Source organism: Pongo pygmaeus, chromosome 21, assembly GCF_028885625.2.
Source record: "Pongo pygmaeus isolate AG05252 chromosome 21, NHGRI_mPonPyg2-v2.0_pri, whole genome shotgun sequence".
Lineage (NCBI taxonomy): Eukaryota > Metazoa > Chordata > Mammalia > Primates > Hominidae > Pongo > Pongo pygmaeus.
In genome coordinates, this window is record NC_072394.2 from 31,003,577 (window position 1) to 31,019,752 (window position 16,176).

At 49.8% G+C, this 16,176-nt stretch overlaps 2 protein-coding genes and 5 non-coding genes across 10 annotated transcripts in view; 1 reads left to right on the forward strand and 6 right to left on the reverse strand.

Annotated features, from left to right (window-relative positions):
* The window catches only part of IDH3B (isocitrate dehydrogenase (NAD(+)) 3 non-catalytic subunit beta), a 31,680-nt gene extending 26,846 nt beyond the window's left edge, over positions 1-4,834 (forward strand). For 2 of the 3 annotated variants that reach the window (XM_063659546.1, XM_054466648.1), the window contains 8 exons: positions 2,202-2,262; positions 2,342-2,474; positions 2,581-2,714; positions 2,806-2,908; positions 2,995-3,141; positions 3,383-3,477; positions 3,592-3,652; positions 4,393-4,834. In XM_063659546.1, the coding sequence (XP_063515616.1) occupies positions 2,202-2,262; positions 2,342-2,474; positions 2,581-2,714; positions 2,806-2,908; positions 2,995-3,141; positions 3,383-3,477; positions 3,592-3,652; positions 4,393-4,479 (821 nt within the window). In that variant the 3' untranslated portion in view covers positions 4,480-4,834. The remainder of the gene's footprint in view (positions 1-2,201; positions 2,263-2,341; positions 2,475-2,580; positions 2,715-2,805; positions 2,909-2,994; positions 3,142-3,382; positions 3,478-3,591; positions 3,653-4,392) is intronic. The other variant, XM_054466650.2, reaches the window with a different exon arrangement.
* A 1-nt stretch (position 4,835) lies between these two features.
* NOP56 (NOP56 ribonucleoprotein) lies at positions 4,836-11,173 on the reverse strand. 2 transcript variants are annotated; one of them, XM_054466646.2, is made up of 12 exons: positions 10,551-11,173; positions 10,295-10,384; positions 9,833-9,947; positions 8,646-8,807; positions 8,275-8,473; positions 7,710-7,897; positions 7,476-7,627; positions 7,200-7,300; positions 6,685-6,833; positions 6,330-6,451; positions 6,007-6,144; positions 4,836-5,300 (listed from the first exon to the last, which is right to left on the reverse strand). In XM_054466646.2, exons 1-12 carry the CDS (start codon positions 10,551-10,553, stop codon positions 4,935-4,937), a joined length of 1,785 nt encoding a protein of 594 aa, XP_054322621.1. In that variant the 5' UTR covers positions 10,554-11,173; the 3' UTR covers positions 4,836-4,934. The 2 variants fall into 2 exon arrangements, with proteins under 2 accessions (XP_054322621.1, XP_054322622.1); XM_054466647.2 differs by having other exon boundaries at positions 4,836-5,853.
* On the reverse strand, positions 6,215-6,286 carry LOC129022175 (small nucleolar RNA SNORD57). The gene has a single exon (XR_008496264.1). It is a non-coding gene; the product is annotated as a small nucleolar RNA SNORD57 (small nucleolar RNA).
* On the reverse strand, positions 6,533-6,603 carry LOC129022177 (small nucleolar RNA SNORD56). Its single transcript, XR_008496265.1, has one exon. It is a non-coding gene; the product is annotated as a small nucleolar RNA SNORD56 (small nucleolar RNA).
* Positions 7,052-7,137, reverse strand: LOC129022189 (small nucleolar RNA SNORD86). The gene has a single exon (XR_008496277.1). It is a non-coding gene; the product is annotated as a small nucleolar RNA SNORD86 (small nucleolar RNA).
* LOC129022180 (small nucleolar RNA SNORA51) lies at positions 8,024-8,155 on the reverse strand. Its single transcript, XR_008496268.1, has one exon. It is a non-coding gene; the product is annotated as a small nucleolar RNA SNORA51 (small nucleolar RNA).
* On the reverse strand, positions 8,936-9,010 carry LOC129022190 (small nucleolar RNA SNORD110). The gene has a single exon (XR_008496278.1). It is a non-coding gene; the product is annotated as a small nucleolar RNA SNORD110 (small nucleolar RNA).
* Positions 11,174-16,176: the final 5,003 nt, after the last annotated feature.

The window sequence follows — 16,176 nt, forward strand, 5'->3', positions numbered from 1 at the left end:
TCAGTTCACTGCAACCTCCCCCTCCCTGGTTCAAGCAATTCTCCTGCCTCAGCCTCCTGAGTAGCTAGGACTACAGGTGTGCACCACCACACCCAGCTAATTTTTGTGTTTGTTTTGTTTTAAGACAGAGTCTCGCTTTGTCGCCCAGGCTGGAGTGCAATGTTGCCATCTCAGCTCACTGCAACCTCCGCCTCCCGGGTTCAAGTGATTATCCTGCCTCAGCCTCCTGAGTAGCTGGCTGGTATTACAGGAGCATGCCACCATGCCTGGCTAATTTTTGTATTTTTAGTAGAGATGGGGTTTCACTATGTTTGTCAGGCTGGTCTTGAACTCCTGACCTTGTGATCTGCCCGTCTTGGCCTCCCACAGTGCTGGGATTACAAGCGTGAGCCACTGTGCCCAGGCTAATTTTTGTATTTTTAGTAGAGACAGGGTCTTACCATGTTGGCCAGGCTGGTCTCGAACTCTTGACCTCAAGTGATCCACCCACCTCTACATCCCAAAGTGCTGCGATTATAGGCATGAGCCACCGTGCCTAGCTGCCCCTTTTCTTTTGTCTTCTGTGCTTTAATCTCCTCATTTGATTTTTTTGGCTTCTAGTTCTGCCCTTATAGTTCATCTTCCATATCTCTTTTCTTGGAAAGAACAGCCTGATTTTCCAGGCCCAGCCTTACCATAGGAAAGTCAGTACTTTATAAGTTGGCCCTTAACTTTTCTGCCTTGGTTCCACAACTCTTGTTCTGTGCTTCAATCACACTAGATTGTGTGTTAGATTCCAGATATGTACTACCTGACTTATACTGTTCCCTCTACCCAGAACGTTCTTTCTTTGATGCTACCTGTTAGAGTCCTTCTCACTTATTCACTGTATTAGTTTCCCATAGTTGCCATAACACACTACCATGAACCTGGTGACTTATCATAACAGAAATGTGTTCTCTCACAGTGCTGGAGGCTACCACTGTGTTGATGTTAAGGTTGATGATAAGGTTGTGTTGATGTTGAGGTTAAGGTGTTGGCAGGGCCCTGCTCCCTCTGAAGGTTTAGGGGAGAAACCTTTCTTGCCTCTTCTGGTGGCTTCTGCTGTTTTTTGACGTGTAGATGCATGACTCCAATATCTGTCTGTGGTTTTCTTCCCTCTCTGTCTCGGTATCATTTTTCTCCTTAAATATTTAGCCCTGGATGGGACGATTTTTTCTCAAGATCCTTAATTACATCTGCAAAGCCTCTTTTCCCAAATAAGGTCACATATATAGGTTCTGGGGCTCAGGGCATGGACAGTCATCTTGGGGATCACTGTTCAGCCCATTGTGCTCACATAACTTAAGGCATGGCTGAAGTGCCAGCTCTTCTGTGCTATATCCTGATATTACTGGAGAGGATTTCCTCTTTGTGTTGCTATGCAAGTTTCCCATGGTATTTATCATGTCTTTCATATTTTCTGTCTTTCCCAGTGTACCATTTGCTTTTTGAGGGCAGGAGTTGTATGATTTTAGTTGTTATCCTTATTGCCTGACATATAATTGATATTCATCAGTAGGTGTTGGGTTAAAAAATGTCAAATAAGGAGAAGGCACAGAAACATCTAAAAAGATCACAGATCTGCTAGCATTGTTTTTCAACTTGTTGTTAAACCCAGGCTCTTTTTTGATAAATAGAAAAAATCTGTTCTCCGTTTTGAAGTTTCAACATAAATTAAATATGTTGACTAAAAATAAAGCATTAAGGCCGGGGCAGGTGGATCACTTGAGGTCAGGAGTTTGAGACCAGCCTGGCCAACATGGTGAGACCCCGCCTCTACTAAAAATACAAAAAATTAGCCAGGTGTGGTGGCACATGCCTGTAATCCCAGCTACTGGGGAGGCTGAGGCAGGAGAATTGCTTGAACCTGGGAGGCGGAGGTTGCAGTGAGCCCAGATCGTGCCACTGCACTCCAGCCTGGGCGACAGAGTGAGACCCTGTCTCACACACACACACACACACACGCACACACACAAGGTGCAATAGATGAAATGTTTCTGGCTTTAACTACATTATTCTCCTTTGTCCCTTGCCCCCAGAGACAATTTAAAAGTTACTGATTTGGGAGTGGGAGATGGGAGTCTGGGTTACATTATGTTCCTAAGGGGGTTAGACACTGGTCTGAGTTCCCTTGGGCTTGGCCTGTGGCTGATACTCCTTTTCCCACTTTGTTTTCACAGGAAAGATTCATACCCCGATGGAGTATAAGGGGGAGCTAGCCTCCTATGATATGCGGCTGAGGTAGGTGGTCTGGGTGGAGTGAATGGTTGAGAGGTGCCAGGGCACCAGGAGCAGAGCTGATGGCCCTGCCCACCCTCAGGCGTAAGTTGGACTTATTTGCCAACGTAGTCCATGTGAAGTCACTTCCTGGGTATATGACTCGGCACAACAATCTAGACCTGGTGATCATTCGAGAGCAGACAGAAGGGGAGTACAGCTCTCTGGAACATGAGGTGAGGCCCCAGAAACTGGGGGAGGGCAAGGATGAAGATGGGAGAGAGATGGAGCTCCTTGTTTCCCTTCCCAGTGTCACCTAGCTGCTGCTCTCTTCTTACCCAGAGTGCAAGGGGTGTGATTGAGTGTTTGAAGATTGTCACACGAGCCAAGTCTCAGCGGATTGCAAAGTTCGCCTTTGACTATGCCACCAAGAAGGGGCGGAGCAAGGTCATTGCTGTCCACAAGGCCAACATCATGTGAGGGACATGGCTTTGTGTAGGATGGGTTCCTGGGAAGGTAGCCCCTGTACTTTCTTGGCTGATTCTGTCCCCTTTGGCCCATGGACAGGAAACTTGGGGATGGGTTGTTCCTGCAGTGCTGTGAGGAAGTTGCTGAACTGTACCCCAAAATCAAATTTGAGACAATGATCATAGACAACTGCTGCATGCAGGTGAGGCCTCCCCACATCTCCACTCATGGGGCGGCGGAGGAGGGTGGGGAGTGGAATTTACTTCATGTCTACATCTCACACTCTAGCTGGTGCAGAATCCTTACCAGTTTGATGTGCTTGTGATGCCCAATCTCTATGGGAATATTATTGACAATCTGGCTGCTGGCCTGGTTGGGGGAGCTGGTGTGGTCCCTGGTGAGAGCTATAGTGCAGAATACGCAGTCTTTGAGACGGTGAGTGAGGCTGCTTTCTCCCTCGGCCCTTCCTCTGATCTCAAGTCCTCCATTCCTCTCCCATCCCAATATCTCCACTTCCTAAGTGATCTTGGCCTGTTCTTCCCCCCACGCTGCCCACCATGCCTCTTTTCAGTGACCCTGGCCTGAGCTCCCACTCCCATAATGTCCTTTTCCAGCCTAAGCCTCTGCGTACCCCTCCTGCCTGCTCCCAGTGTGTAGCCTGCCCCTCTCTCCACAGGGTGCCCGGCACCCATTTGCCCAGGCAGTGGGCAGGAATATAGCCAATCCCACGGCCATGCTGCTATCGGCTTCCAACATGCTGCGGCATCTTAAGTAGGTCATGGGAGGCTGTGGGCAGAGGTTGGGTGTTGTGAGGAGGAGCCAGGTGGGGAAATTAGTGGGAGGTGTCTTGGGGGAGTCACAGTTTCTTCCTGTCCATATCCACAGTCTTGAGTATCACTCCAGCATGATTGCAGATGCGGTGAAGAAGGTGATCAAAGTTGGCAAGGTGAGTTGAGAAAAGTAGTGCTGGCTTCAGGATTTAGAGTAGTTCTGGTGTCAGCACCTCGGCACTACTCTCTGGGGAACCTGAATGGGGGTCTCCTTTCCCCCCAGGTCCCCAGAACATCTGCTCCCTGACATCCCTGCATCCCTCTCAGGGCTGTTCTTCACCTCCCTTCTCTTGGCTGTTTCATCCTCTTGATCTCTTTTGCCTCTTAGATCCCATCTGCTGTTCCCTCTTTCCTACTCCATCCACTGCCTTTTTCATGGGCCATCTGAATGCGGAACTTGCAGCTCTCCTTGGGGGTGGAACAGCAAGGGATACAGGCAGGCTGAAGCATCAGCTTCACCTTCACGCCCCATCTCTTTTCCGTTGCGATTCTTTCCTTCCACCTGGTCTTGTCTCTATTTCTTCCAAGGAAGGTAGCCACATCCTGCCTCTGATCTGCATTTCCCATCATCTTTGCCTGCTCAGTAGCCACATCCTGCCTCTGATCTGCATTTCCCATCATCTTTGCCTGCTCAGCCTCCTGTCCTGCCCTGGCTGCAGCACAGCTAATAGTGGCTTAAGAGGAGTGGCAGGTCCATGTGCTTCCCATCCTGGCTCCTCCTTCCATTCCTGTGCATTGCCTCTTTTTTCTGGCTGTCACGCATTCTTGGATTCCATTTCCTCGATCACATTGCCCTACCTCCCTTCATGGGCTCTCTTTTCTCCCTCCCCACGGCTGTTGCCGGTGGTGGCTGTAGGTGCGGACTCGAGACATGGGCGGCTACAGCACCACAACCGACTTCATCAAGTCTGTCATCGGTCACCTGCACCCCCATGGGAGCTAGAGCCCTTTATTTCTTCCAACCTTGGAAGGACCACACTCCCCATACCCTTCAGTGCAGTGCACCAGGGAAGAGACCTTGTGCCTCTAGGCAGTAGACCATGGTCACCTTGCTGGGTAGAGCCTAGGTTGTCCTTGGGCCGGCTTCCTTAGGGTACAGACTGTTGGGTGGTGATGGGGATTGTTAGGATGGAGCCCAGGCTACATGGATGATGATGATTCTCCCCACAGGTTCGAACCTCTGACATGGGTGGCTATGCTACTTGCCATGACTTCACTGAGGCTGTCATTGCTGCCTTGCCCCACCCATAGGCCCTGTCCATATCCATGTAAGGTGTTCAATAAAGAACATGAACCAACTTTTGTGAATTTGTTTTTATTGGGGAACACGGCACAGGGTGGGAAATGTCACCTTGGGCTATGGTATGCCCCACCTCCCAGAGAATGTCCATTTGCATTCTAATCTTCCTGGGATGCTTTATGGAACTTTTTCTTCTTCTTGGAGCTGCTCTTGCCAGCTGCCTCTTCAGGCCCACTGCTGACCGGCTCCTCTTTGGAGAATTTCCTCTTTTTCTTGGAGCCACTTCTGTGGCCTGCCTCTTCAGGGTCATTAACTGTTTCCTCCTTGGGTGAAGACTTCTTTTTCTTGGGAATACTGGTGCTGCCAGCGGTCTCTTCAGGATCGCTACTCATCAACTCCTCCTTGGAAAAAGATTTCTTTTTCTTGGGTTTGGAAAAAGAGATAGATGGGTCTTCCATTCCATTCTCCTGAGGAACCTCCTGGGGCTTTTGCTTTTTCTTCTTTTTGGGTTTTTCACTCGTCTCCTAAAGGGAAGGACAGGGGAACAGGCTGTGAGAACAGTGCTCATTACATCTTCAGCAATTAAGTAGCCAAGGCAGGGGAACCTGTGTAGTTAACATTGCCCAGTGTTTCTGGGATAGTTTAATTGTGTGGGTATAACTTTAGAAATCCACCCCAAAGGCCGTCCCAAATTAGAAGGAAAACATGTAATGAGAAATTACCTCAGCCCATTGAAAAAAAAAACCTTAAGAAACACCCACTATGTTGGTCGCAACAGAACCATCATGCCAAGTTCCAGGCAGGGCCCTGAAACACTGTTTAAGAAACTGGGTGCTAAATGAAAATCTCAGGGATAATGTAGCTTAGCACATTGGGGACCTCCCTGCCCCCATCCCCACTGTGAAACACTACCACCTCCGGACACACGTCTGATAATAAGCAGAGCAGGAATTTACACTACCCCAGGTTGAGGACTCCTGGGAGGCAGCCGAGGACAGAACACACATGCCCAGGGAATGGGTGTGAGCTACAACCAGCTCTCTGGGCTCTTGAGCAAGTTCAGCACCTATCTCCTTCCTATAGAATCAAGAGGTAGTTTTAGATGTTTCAGGTCCTTGTTTCAGTCCAAGAGCCTGGACTCAAGACCACAGCTTATGCAGCACATCCTTTGTTCAGCTGTTGAAAATCCTACAACCTAGGATCTCTGCCGGAGCCGTGCTGCCTACTGACCTCACACTCCTCTGGAGTACTACTGCTGTTTTCTGAAGATGCAAGGGCAAGTGCAGCCAGCCGTTTCTTTTCCTTCTTTAAGCGTTTCTTCTCCTGTTTCTCCAGCTTCCTAGTAATCTCAGCAGCCGCTTCCTCTGCCTGGTCAAAGAAAAGTGCTAAAAGGGCCTGAAGACCTCTGGTGCTCTGAGGACTCCTTTCTGGCTTTATTGGATCAGGCTCATTAAATCAGTTTTTTTGCCTCCATTCTACAAGGTCAGGCTCAGACAGTTCATCACCTCCAACAGCTAGCTATGCCACTCCACACCCAGCAAAGCCCAACTGACCTGAACCATTGCTTCCTTCATGACATCCAGATTCTTTCGTGGTATCTCTCCAGTCTCATAGAAGGACAGTCGCTCTTCAACTTGTTCTCGAAGCTTCTCGCCAAATACACTCGTGGGCACCTCTGGATGTGTGTGTGGGTGACAAAGCCTGTCAGCCCAAAGAGACAAACTACTCCAACCCTGTGTTCCCTCTACCCTCAGCTTCACTCAGACCCATAGTCTCAACACTCACTAGGTGAACTGCTGTTGACGAAAAATATTGCCATCATTGTGGAAGCTATGGTTGCAAGCCTCCCCACCCATCCACCCAGCCACCCAGCCCCTTCTCACACCTGCCAGCACCCCCCACCCATACCAGAGAAGCAATCGATTCGTGAGGCAATACTGCATTTGTTTGCCAGGTATCGGGAGATGCGGCCTTTGTTCTTGGCAGCTGCTCGGCCAATGAAGGTGGAGTGGAAAATGAGTCCATATTTTGGAGTGTTACCCCTTGTCTTCAGGGCTCTGAGAGAATATTCAGTGGAGAGTTTAAGATCAGAAATTTCAACCCCATTAGCCAAGGCAGCTCAGCTCCTCCCCTCCTCTCACCCCGAAGTCCTGAGTGAGCCTCAGGCCAGATTGGATCTCTACCCCAATGCATGCCAACCCATAGCTCCCAGAGGCAGAGGGAAGGCATCCAATGTCGCTGACCTGGAGACTTGGTCCCTTTGCTGGGCCCTGGGAATCACTCAGACACCAGGACTGGCCATCACCCCCATAGCAGAGGCCTGTATAGGTCAGGGAGCCCTGGTCAGCCATCACCGTGATCCCCCAACAAGCAGTGGGCACCAGAAGTGGCACCTGATTGTGGGCAGGTGCCCTCACTGGTACCTGAACAGGGCCTTTTCAGCCCCAAGGATCTGCACTGTGGATGCTGGATACTTGGCCAGGTTGGTGAGGCTGCCAGCATGTGCGATGAGACGTGCACCTACCTGGAGAGAGAGTCAAGGAAACAGTCAGAGAAATAAACTGCTAACCTGCCAGTTGCATGACAGCCCTGCTCTCCACCAAGCACAACTAGGGAAGACATGGTGGGTCACGAAATACAGTGCAGGTACACATGGCAACAGTCCTTATTCTCCCATTTTTGTATCCCCTGTGACGCACCGCTTCCCCAATTAGGGCTGACAGGCTGGGGGCTACTTGGCTCATCTTGGAGCGCAGGTAAGTGTGTAGGCTCTGGCGGTATTCAGATAAAGACACCACACGACTGGAGAAGCTCTCGATGTTTATCAAGTCAATGGCAGATATGTCCATGCCTAGGAAAAACCAAGTGTGAATGCAAGACGCCAGATATTTAGAGCCCCATACCTTATGCAGGCTGCCAGGCTGTGCACTGACCCATGGAGGACCGTGAGGCATCCAGAATAGCCTTAGCCTTGGCCCCATCCATTGTTAGCTCCTCCAGCTTCTCCAGCTTGTCCTCATTCAGTTCCCTTCGGTTTCCAATAAACTGGGCGAGACGGCAGTATGTGGCATTGTCGTTGATGATCTTCACCAGCTCCGGAAAGTGATACCCATACCACTCCCTGCAAAGAGCCACAGTCACTCCCTGGCCCAGCTGCTTCATCAAAAACCACAGAGCTACAGCCTTGCCCTCTCCACACCTACTCTGCCTGGAGGAAAAGGGACAAAGATCCAAATCTTCCTCAATTCTGTGTTCCCCCATTCACAATACAGACCAGGCACAGGGCCTGAGCTGAGGTGTATATGGGGTAGGTTTACTCTACCTCCTCTTTCTATACAGTCAGTGTAAGAACACAGCCTGTGGTAAGCACCAGGAGGCCTAGACCCAGCCCCAGCCCACATGGTTCTACCCACAGGATGGTCAGTCCTCATCAAGACTCAAAATTAACTAAACTACAGACCAAAGGCTCCAGTATTACGGGTGGCCCCTGCACTTTACCTGACACGCATAGAGAAGGTATTGATGTCCTTATCCAGCTGGTCCAGGAGGCTAATGGACTGGATGATCATATTGTCCACACGGTTCACATTAAACTTAACTTTGGCACGGGAATAGCTGTGTCCCAGCCCCAGCTGTGCTTTACAAGCTGACAGATCGGTCAGACCCTTCACCAGATTGTGGAAGTGCAGACGAACTCCTAAGAAGAGGGCAAGACGGTGAGCAACAAGGGGCTCTGAGCTAGCTCCCGCACCCATGGGCACCGGCCAAGCCCGAGGCCTTCCCAGAAGTCACAACAAACACCCAAGTTCCCAGAACCTCCTCCCCCAAAATGTCCAGGATAACAGGAATATAACAGATGATGGTCTCACCTCGCAGGATCTCAGCTATGACGCCTCCAGTCTGGCAGTTGTACCCTAACTCCTCCTGTATCGCAGCACCAATCTTGGGATCCCCAACTCCCAAGAGTACTTTCTTCTTTTTGGACGGCAGGTGCGTCTCCAAGAGCAGGCGGAGGTCCTCATGAACAACCCCTCAGGGGAAAGAACACAGTTCCCACTAACAGGCTGAAGGATGATCAACTCTAACATCCCCTCAGCTGACTACCCTGGTCCCACAGAGCATGCTGGGATGGCATGCCTAGATCCCTCCCCATCAGGCATTGCTCAGAGACATGGAGACATCAGTGACTGCACTCAGCGGATTGACAGATTTGATTCGCAAGTCATCACTGCAAAGCCTGGCCCAGCCATGGGAACAATTGCATTCAGGTCTGATAGCACAAGTGTGCAATAAATAATAGCTTGTTAACACACCCTCGAGTATTTAGTAGAATTTGCCTTCTGGAACCCAACCTTTTTTTCTCAGCCTGTGTTTATCCAACTGCCCTTTCCAATCAAACAGAAAGCAGAGAACCAGACACTTGATTGTGTTTAGGCAAAAACTCGGGCACAAGTAGCTGTTAAGCCAACCCCCTTTAAGAAACCCCCCCGTTGTCGAGCCGGGCACGGTCGCTAGTGCCTGTAATCTCAGCAACTTGGGAGGCCGAGGCGGGCGGATCACGAGGTCAGGAGATCGAGACTAGCCTTGGCCAACATGGTGAAACCCCGTCTCTACCAAAAATACAAAATTAGCCGGGCATGGTGGCTGGCACAGGCCTGTAATCCCAGTTACTCGGGAGGCTGAGGCAGGAGAATCGCCTGAACCAGAGAGGCAGAGGTTGCAGTGAGCCCAGATCTTGCCACTGCACTCCAGCCTGGGGGACAGACTCCATCTCAAAAAAAATAAAAATAAAAAATAATTTGCCACTACAGTGCCCACAAGGAAACGTAACACACATCCCACATCGTCTGCTTTAAACAGTTTGGTCTAGCACAGTTCCCAGACCTTGAGCTCTGTGAAGACAATTATTTCAAATTACACATTGTATGTCTCAAATACTGCCTCACACCTATCAGACTCAGAGCCAGCCAAGGACGGCAAATACTATCACAAGCTGCCCGAGAGGATATCGAAAGGAACCACATCTCTCTGTGATGCTTGGCGGTGGCCGACTTACCTTCAGACACGGCGTTGGCATTTTCCAAGGCAACCTGGGATGACGCAAAGGGACAAAAGGCCACCAGACGAACGATGTTGTGGAATTTGCCCAGGTTGAGCACGGACTCCTCCACCTGGGGGGAGAAAGAGGCTGAGCGGTTTCCTTCCCTCCCTCCTGCCTCTGCGGCGCAGTAAAGCAGCGGTTGTCAGCCTTGGAAGCTCTTAAAATATGCTGATACCTGGGCCCCACATCCCAGCTTCTGCTTTAATCGTTCGGGGACGGAGTCCGGGAGGCTTATTTCTAATTGCTAGAGCGACTCTACCCATGAATCAAGGTAAAGACCCCCGGATCTAGAGCTTTCCAGGCCTGCCCCCCCGCCCCGAACCGCTCGGCCGGCCACGTGGGAGCGCGCGGTGCATGCTGGGACCTGCGCGATGAGGGTCTGCGGGGCCGCCAAAGGAGCCCACGGATCTCACCCACCTGCGGCTGCAGCAGACTGATCTCCTCCACTTCCTTCAGCGCCAGCAGCGCGTAGCCGACAGCATGCTCAAACAGCACGTGCAACAGCACCTGGAACGGGAGCCGGGGCGCGAGCGTCAACGCAACCTCAGCGTCTGCCGGAACCCGCTCCCAGGGCAGGCGCAGGCCCAGGCCCAGGCCCGGGCTCTGTCTGCGGCCCCAACCCAGGTCGAAACCCCCACCGTCGCGTCGCCCGCGCCCCACAACCACTCCTCACCATGGCGCCCGCTCCCGGGTTCGGCTCGCAATGCGGCTAGCGCGCTCCGGCGCGCGGAACCAGGCTCCAGAGGCCACGCCCCCGCCCCGCCGACCAATCGGAGACCGGGGACGACACCATCTCCGGCCTTTGGAGGGGCCGCCCGGGGTGGTATCGCTCGGAGCGCGGGCTGGGTGGCGCCGAGCGCGGGCGAGCAGGCCTTTTCTGGCCTATGCAGCTGCGCGGGCGGGCGCGGTTGCCGTGGACGCGCGGCCCCCGGTCGGGCATTGCAGGCGGCGAAACGACTTGGGAAGGCCCTTTCGGGCTGATAGTCCGGTTCCTGATGTTCTTGTCATATAAGTTACGGGCAGCAGAGCTGGGTGAAGTCGGGGCGGGAGGTCCGCATGGGGCGCGGCGTCCATCCCAGACCGAGACCGCTGCCTAGCCGGCTTCCCGCTTCGTCCGTGGCCTCAGACCCTGCGCCCCACGTCCCCGGGACCCAGCCGTTCCCGTCCACTACTCGGGGACGAGCCTCCTCGGCGCCGGGTGGGCGGTGCATCCTTTCCTCCCACCCGTTACGGGAGCGGTGCCTGGCGCGCTCTGGCGCAGACCCTGCTGCGAACGTAGCTCGCGCAGTTTTCTTCGTACTACTAATTTTATTTGTTATTTTTTTAAATGACGGTGGCAGGCAGTGACGTGCGAAAGAAAGACGCTCCAGCGTCTTCCTAGGCCAGTTTCTTGTTGCTGTGCTGCACGGGACCCAGCTCCTTTTGCTGGGCCACGTGTTGCTCCTCCTTTTGAGCGGCCCTGAATTCTGGGCGCTGGTGATCGCTGAGTGAATCGGAGCTGCTTCCCTATCCTTGAGGGCGTCTTTTGGGCACTCAGGCGACTCTTTAGAAATGAGTTTTGCTTTAATAATTAATATTAACGTTATAAATCCAAAACCTAGTTATACTTAAGTAGCGTATCCCCTGGTATATTTTAAAGAGTCATTCGAAGGGGATTTTTAAAAATGCTGTATAGCTATAAACTGCATTTATACATTTAATTGTTATTTTGTTAAGCGATTGGGTTACTTGACAAAATCCAAGTACATAGTTCACTCACAAATCTAATATGTCAAACCTAAGAAATATGGTTGGTAAATCTTACTCTCATAATTTCAATATGGTTTACAGATGTGGTTGAATTCTGTTACGCATGTCGACTTACTAGTCAGAATCGTTATTCCATTTAATATTTTAAAATGGAATTGCCAAGTTAATCCATACATTAGCATGTTAAATTATTTTAACCGTCATGAATACATCAAATTAGACGATTCCAAAATGTAATGGAAAATACTAATGCTAAGACTTCAATTTACTTCATTATTTCTGCCCTTAATCCTGAATCTTCCTGGAGTTACAGGTGCTTATCCACTAAACCAGGGGTTTTCAAGCAAGAAGTCAGAGTGCATTAATGGACAGCATTTAAAAAAATAGGATTGGGTGGGCTATAATCCAGCACTTTAGGAGGCCGAGGCAGGCGGATCACTTAAGATCAGGAGTTCGAGACCAGCCTGGCCAACATGGTGAAACCCTGTCTCTACCAAAAAATAATTAGCTGGACGTGGTGGAGCACGCCTGTAATCCCAGATACTCGGGAGGCTGAGGAAGGAGAATCGCTTGAACCCGGGAGGCAGAGGCTGCAGTTAGCCGAGATCGCGCGGCTGCACTCCAGCCTGGGCAACAGAGCAAGGCTCTGTCAAAAAAAAAAAAGAAAAAGGATTAAAGCGAATAGAAATAAGAGTGTGTTGCATAGAGTAAGGTGCTGTTCATTGTAAAACTTTTGTCTCAGCTCTACATACATATATAGAAATATGTACACAAATATTTTTCATATATACATATATATGTAACTATATAAACACATTTTTGTGTGTTAAGTCAGAATATAAAAAACTTGAGGGTCAATCAATGAGCCAAAAGGTAACCAGTGGTACTCTGGAAAAATTTGGGTCCTCTGGTTACAAAGGAGCTGTCATGAAGTAGTTTGCTGACTTAGAGAGATGGCTGAAGAAAAGTGCTTCTGCTGGTGAGATAACCAATGCTTGTGATCAGATATGGATGTGGTATGAACACTAAAAGGTTTCCTTCGGTTTTCTCATCTCCATCCCTTCAATAAAATATCTCACCCTGATACTTGTGATCTGACTCCAGTGGGATAACACAGGATTCCTGTTATCCTTGACACTGTTATCCAGTTATCCAGTGGGCATCTCTGCAACCTGTGGTGGAGTAGACCATCTTTGCCTTCCCCTTGGACTGTTTGCTGGGTGCACTGCTCCTGTCTAAACTCAGGTCTTCACCACCAAAGTAGACTTTTTACAAAACCTTTGGTTCCCCCTTCAAGGCACTTTCTACTGCCAGAATGATCTTTCTAAGGCAGAATATCCAATCAGGTGCTATTTGTGGGTGCTCACAGGGTCATGAAATATCACCTATGGTAGTTAGTTTCCAAAAATGGCCAAGATAGATGTGTGGGTGAAGCCATCCTGTGTGTCCCAGCCCCTGTCACCATCTGAGTGCAGCCATGTAAGGCCCCCAAACAAGACCAGCAGAACCACCATCTGCATCTTGTCTACCCTGATTGTGACAAATAGTACATTGTGGTTTTCAGCCACTAAATGTAAGGGTGATTTGTTAAGCAGCAGTAAATTTGAATCGGTCAGCTCACCTGGGTTCAAGCCCCAGCTCTGCCAGTACTTACAATGTGATCTTAATCACTGAATCTTCCTGAGCTTTCATTTCCTGTGCAGAATGAAGGTTGGGGTTTCATTCATCCCTTTAACAAGCATTTATTGAAGATCTCCTGTGGGCCAGGTGTGACAATGGTGTGGTACCTGGCATGTAGTGGGAGCTCAAAAAATATTAGTGGTCTTTCATCTTGCTCTTTTGTCTTTTAATCAATAAATAGCACAACAAAATGTTATATCACCTATTTTCAGTTGAGTCTCAGTTCTCTGCAGTTATCACCTTGCATAGAAGCTACTGAAACCTCATGTTTTTTCTTTTTTTGGGACAGGGTCTCCTGTAGCCCAGGCTGGAATGCAGTGGCATGATCTTTGCTCATTGCAGCCTTGATTTCCTGGACTCAAGTGATCATCCTGCCTCAGCCTCCCAAGTAGCTGGGACTACAGGTGTACACCCCCGTGCCTGACTAATTTTTTTGTAGAGATAGGGTTTTGCCATGTTGCCCAGGCTGATCTCAAACTCCTGGGCTTGAGCTATCCTGCCCTCCTCGGCCTCCCCAAATGCTGGGATTATAGGTGTGAGCCACCACGCCCGGCCTGTACATCTCATTTTTTTTTTTTTTTTAAATATGGAGTCTCGCTTTGACCCCCAGGCTGGAGTGCAGTGGCGCAATCTCGGCTCACTGCAAGCTCCGCCTCCCAGGTTCACGTCATTCTCCTGCCTTATCCTCCCAAGTAGCTGGGACTACAGGCGCCCGCCACCATGCCCAGCTAATTTTTTTTGTATTTTTAGTAGCAGGGTTTCACCATGTTAGCCAGGATGGTCTCGATCTCCTAACCTTGTGATCCACCCGCCTTGGCCTCCCAAAGTGCTGGGATTACAGGTGTGAGCCACCACATCCGGCCACATCTCATTTTTTAACACACCCACTTACCCTGATTCATTTCTAATACTTCACCCATTAACTGACAGAGGTAGACACATAATCTCCAAACACAGTTTAGCTTCACACAGTAAAACAGTTACATAATTCTGTTTTGCAACTTCTAGTGGCAGTAGATGGACCTACTGTCACTCTGATTAAATGTTCTTGGAAGTTGGAAAATTCGCTCAGTGTGTAAATTTGCCAATTTTTGATATCTCAGTCTTTTCTGCAATCGTCAGTACAACAGTCTTGTTAAGAGTTGTCTTTCTTCTTTGGCGCTTTTCAAAATGGCAAAAGTGGTCCCGATCCAGACCCCAAGAGAGTATTCTTGGATCTCGGGCAAGAAAGAATTCAGGGCGAGTCCATAGAGTAAAGAGAAAGCAAGTTTATTAAGAAAGTAGAGGAATAAAAGAATGGCTACTCCATAGACAGAGAGCAGCCCCGAGGGCTGCTGGTTGCCCATATTTATGGTTATTTCTTGATGATATGCTAAACAAGGGGTGGATTATTCACGCCTCCCCTTTTTAGACCACATAGGGTAACTTCCTGATGTTGCCATGGCATTTGTAAACTTTTACGGGGCTGACAGGAGTGTATCAGTAAGGACGACCAGAGGTCTCTCTCATTGCTGTCTTGGTTTTGTTGGGTTTGGCCGGTTTCTTTACTGCAACCTGTTTTATCAGCGAGGTCTTTATGACCTGTATCTTGTGCTGACCTCCTGTCTCTTCCTGTGACTTAGAATGCCTTAACTGTCTGGGAATGCAGCCCAGTAGGTCTCAGCCTCATTTTACCCAGCCCCTATTCAAGATGGAGTTGCTCTGGTTCAAACGCCTGTGATAATGAGCACATTCTCATAGCCTAGATGGAGGGAAAAGGGGGCGATGTCTCAGGTCTTTGTGCTCAGGCTCTAGTGCTGTGTCTTGGGAGCCATTAATCTCTGCTGTAACATGGCTGCTTTCGGGCTGGCCCCTTAGGCCTGTGACTCTGTCCTCTGAGATATGCTGCCCAGCCAGTTGCTCAAAATATCTGCAAGTCTCTAGTGGTTCCATGCTGTTTGGCATCCGTGGATTCTCTCACTGAGGCATGCATGACCTTTGAGATTACCTGCCTGCCACATAATGGGGACTAGACTCATTACCAGCGGGGACTTGATCCTAGCTCTTGCCTCACCAATGCTGTGCTGGGTTTCCTGTGCTGTACTGACCACCACATTGGGTCGAGTGTGGGACCTGTATTTTTTTTTCTTTTTTTCTTTTTTTTTTGAGACAGAGTCTCGCTCTGTCGCCCAGGCTGGAGTGCAATGGCGCCATCCTGGCTCACTACAACCTCCGCCTCCTGGGTTCAAGTGATTCTCCTGCCTCAGCCTCCCAAGTAGTTGGGATTACAGGCCTCTACCACCACGACCGGCTAATTTTTGTATTTTTAGTAGAGACGGGGTTTCGCCATGTTGGCCAGGCTGGTTTCAAACTCCTGACCTTAGGTGATCCGCTCGCCTTGGCCTCCCACAGTGCTGGGATTACAGGCATGAGCCACTGTGCTTGGCTGGACCTCTATTTTTTAAATTTTTATTTTACTTTTATTTTATTTTATTTTTGAGTCACCCAGGCTGGAGTGCAGTGGTGTGATACCGGTTCACTGCAACTTCTGCCTTCTGAGTTCAAGTGATTCTCCTGCCTCAGCCTCCCAAGTAGCTGGAATTACAGGTATGTGCTACCACCCCCAGCTAATTTTTTTTTTTTTTTTTTTTTTTTTTGAGATGAGTTTTCCTCTTGTTGCCCAGGCTGGAGTGCAATGGTGCAATCTTGGCTCACTGCAACCACCGCCTCCCAGGTTCAAGTGATTCTTCTGCCGCAGGCTCCCGAGTAGCTGGGATTACAGGCATACACCACCACGCCCGGCTAATTTTGTATTTTTAGTAGAGGTGGGGTTTCTCCATGTTGGTCAGGCTGGTCTTGAACTGCCAACCTCAAGTGATCCACCTGCCTCG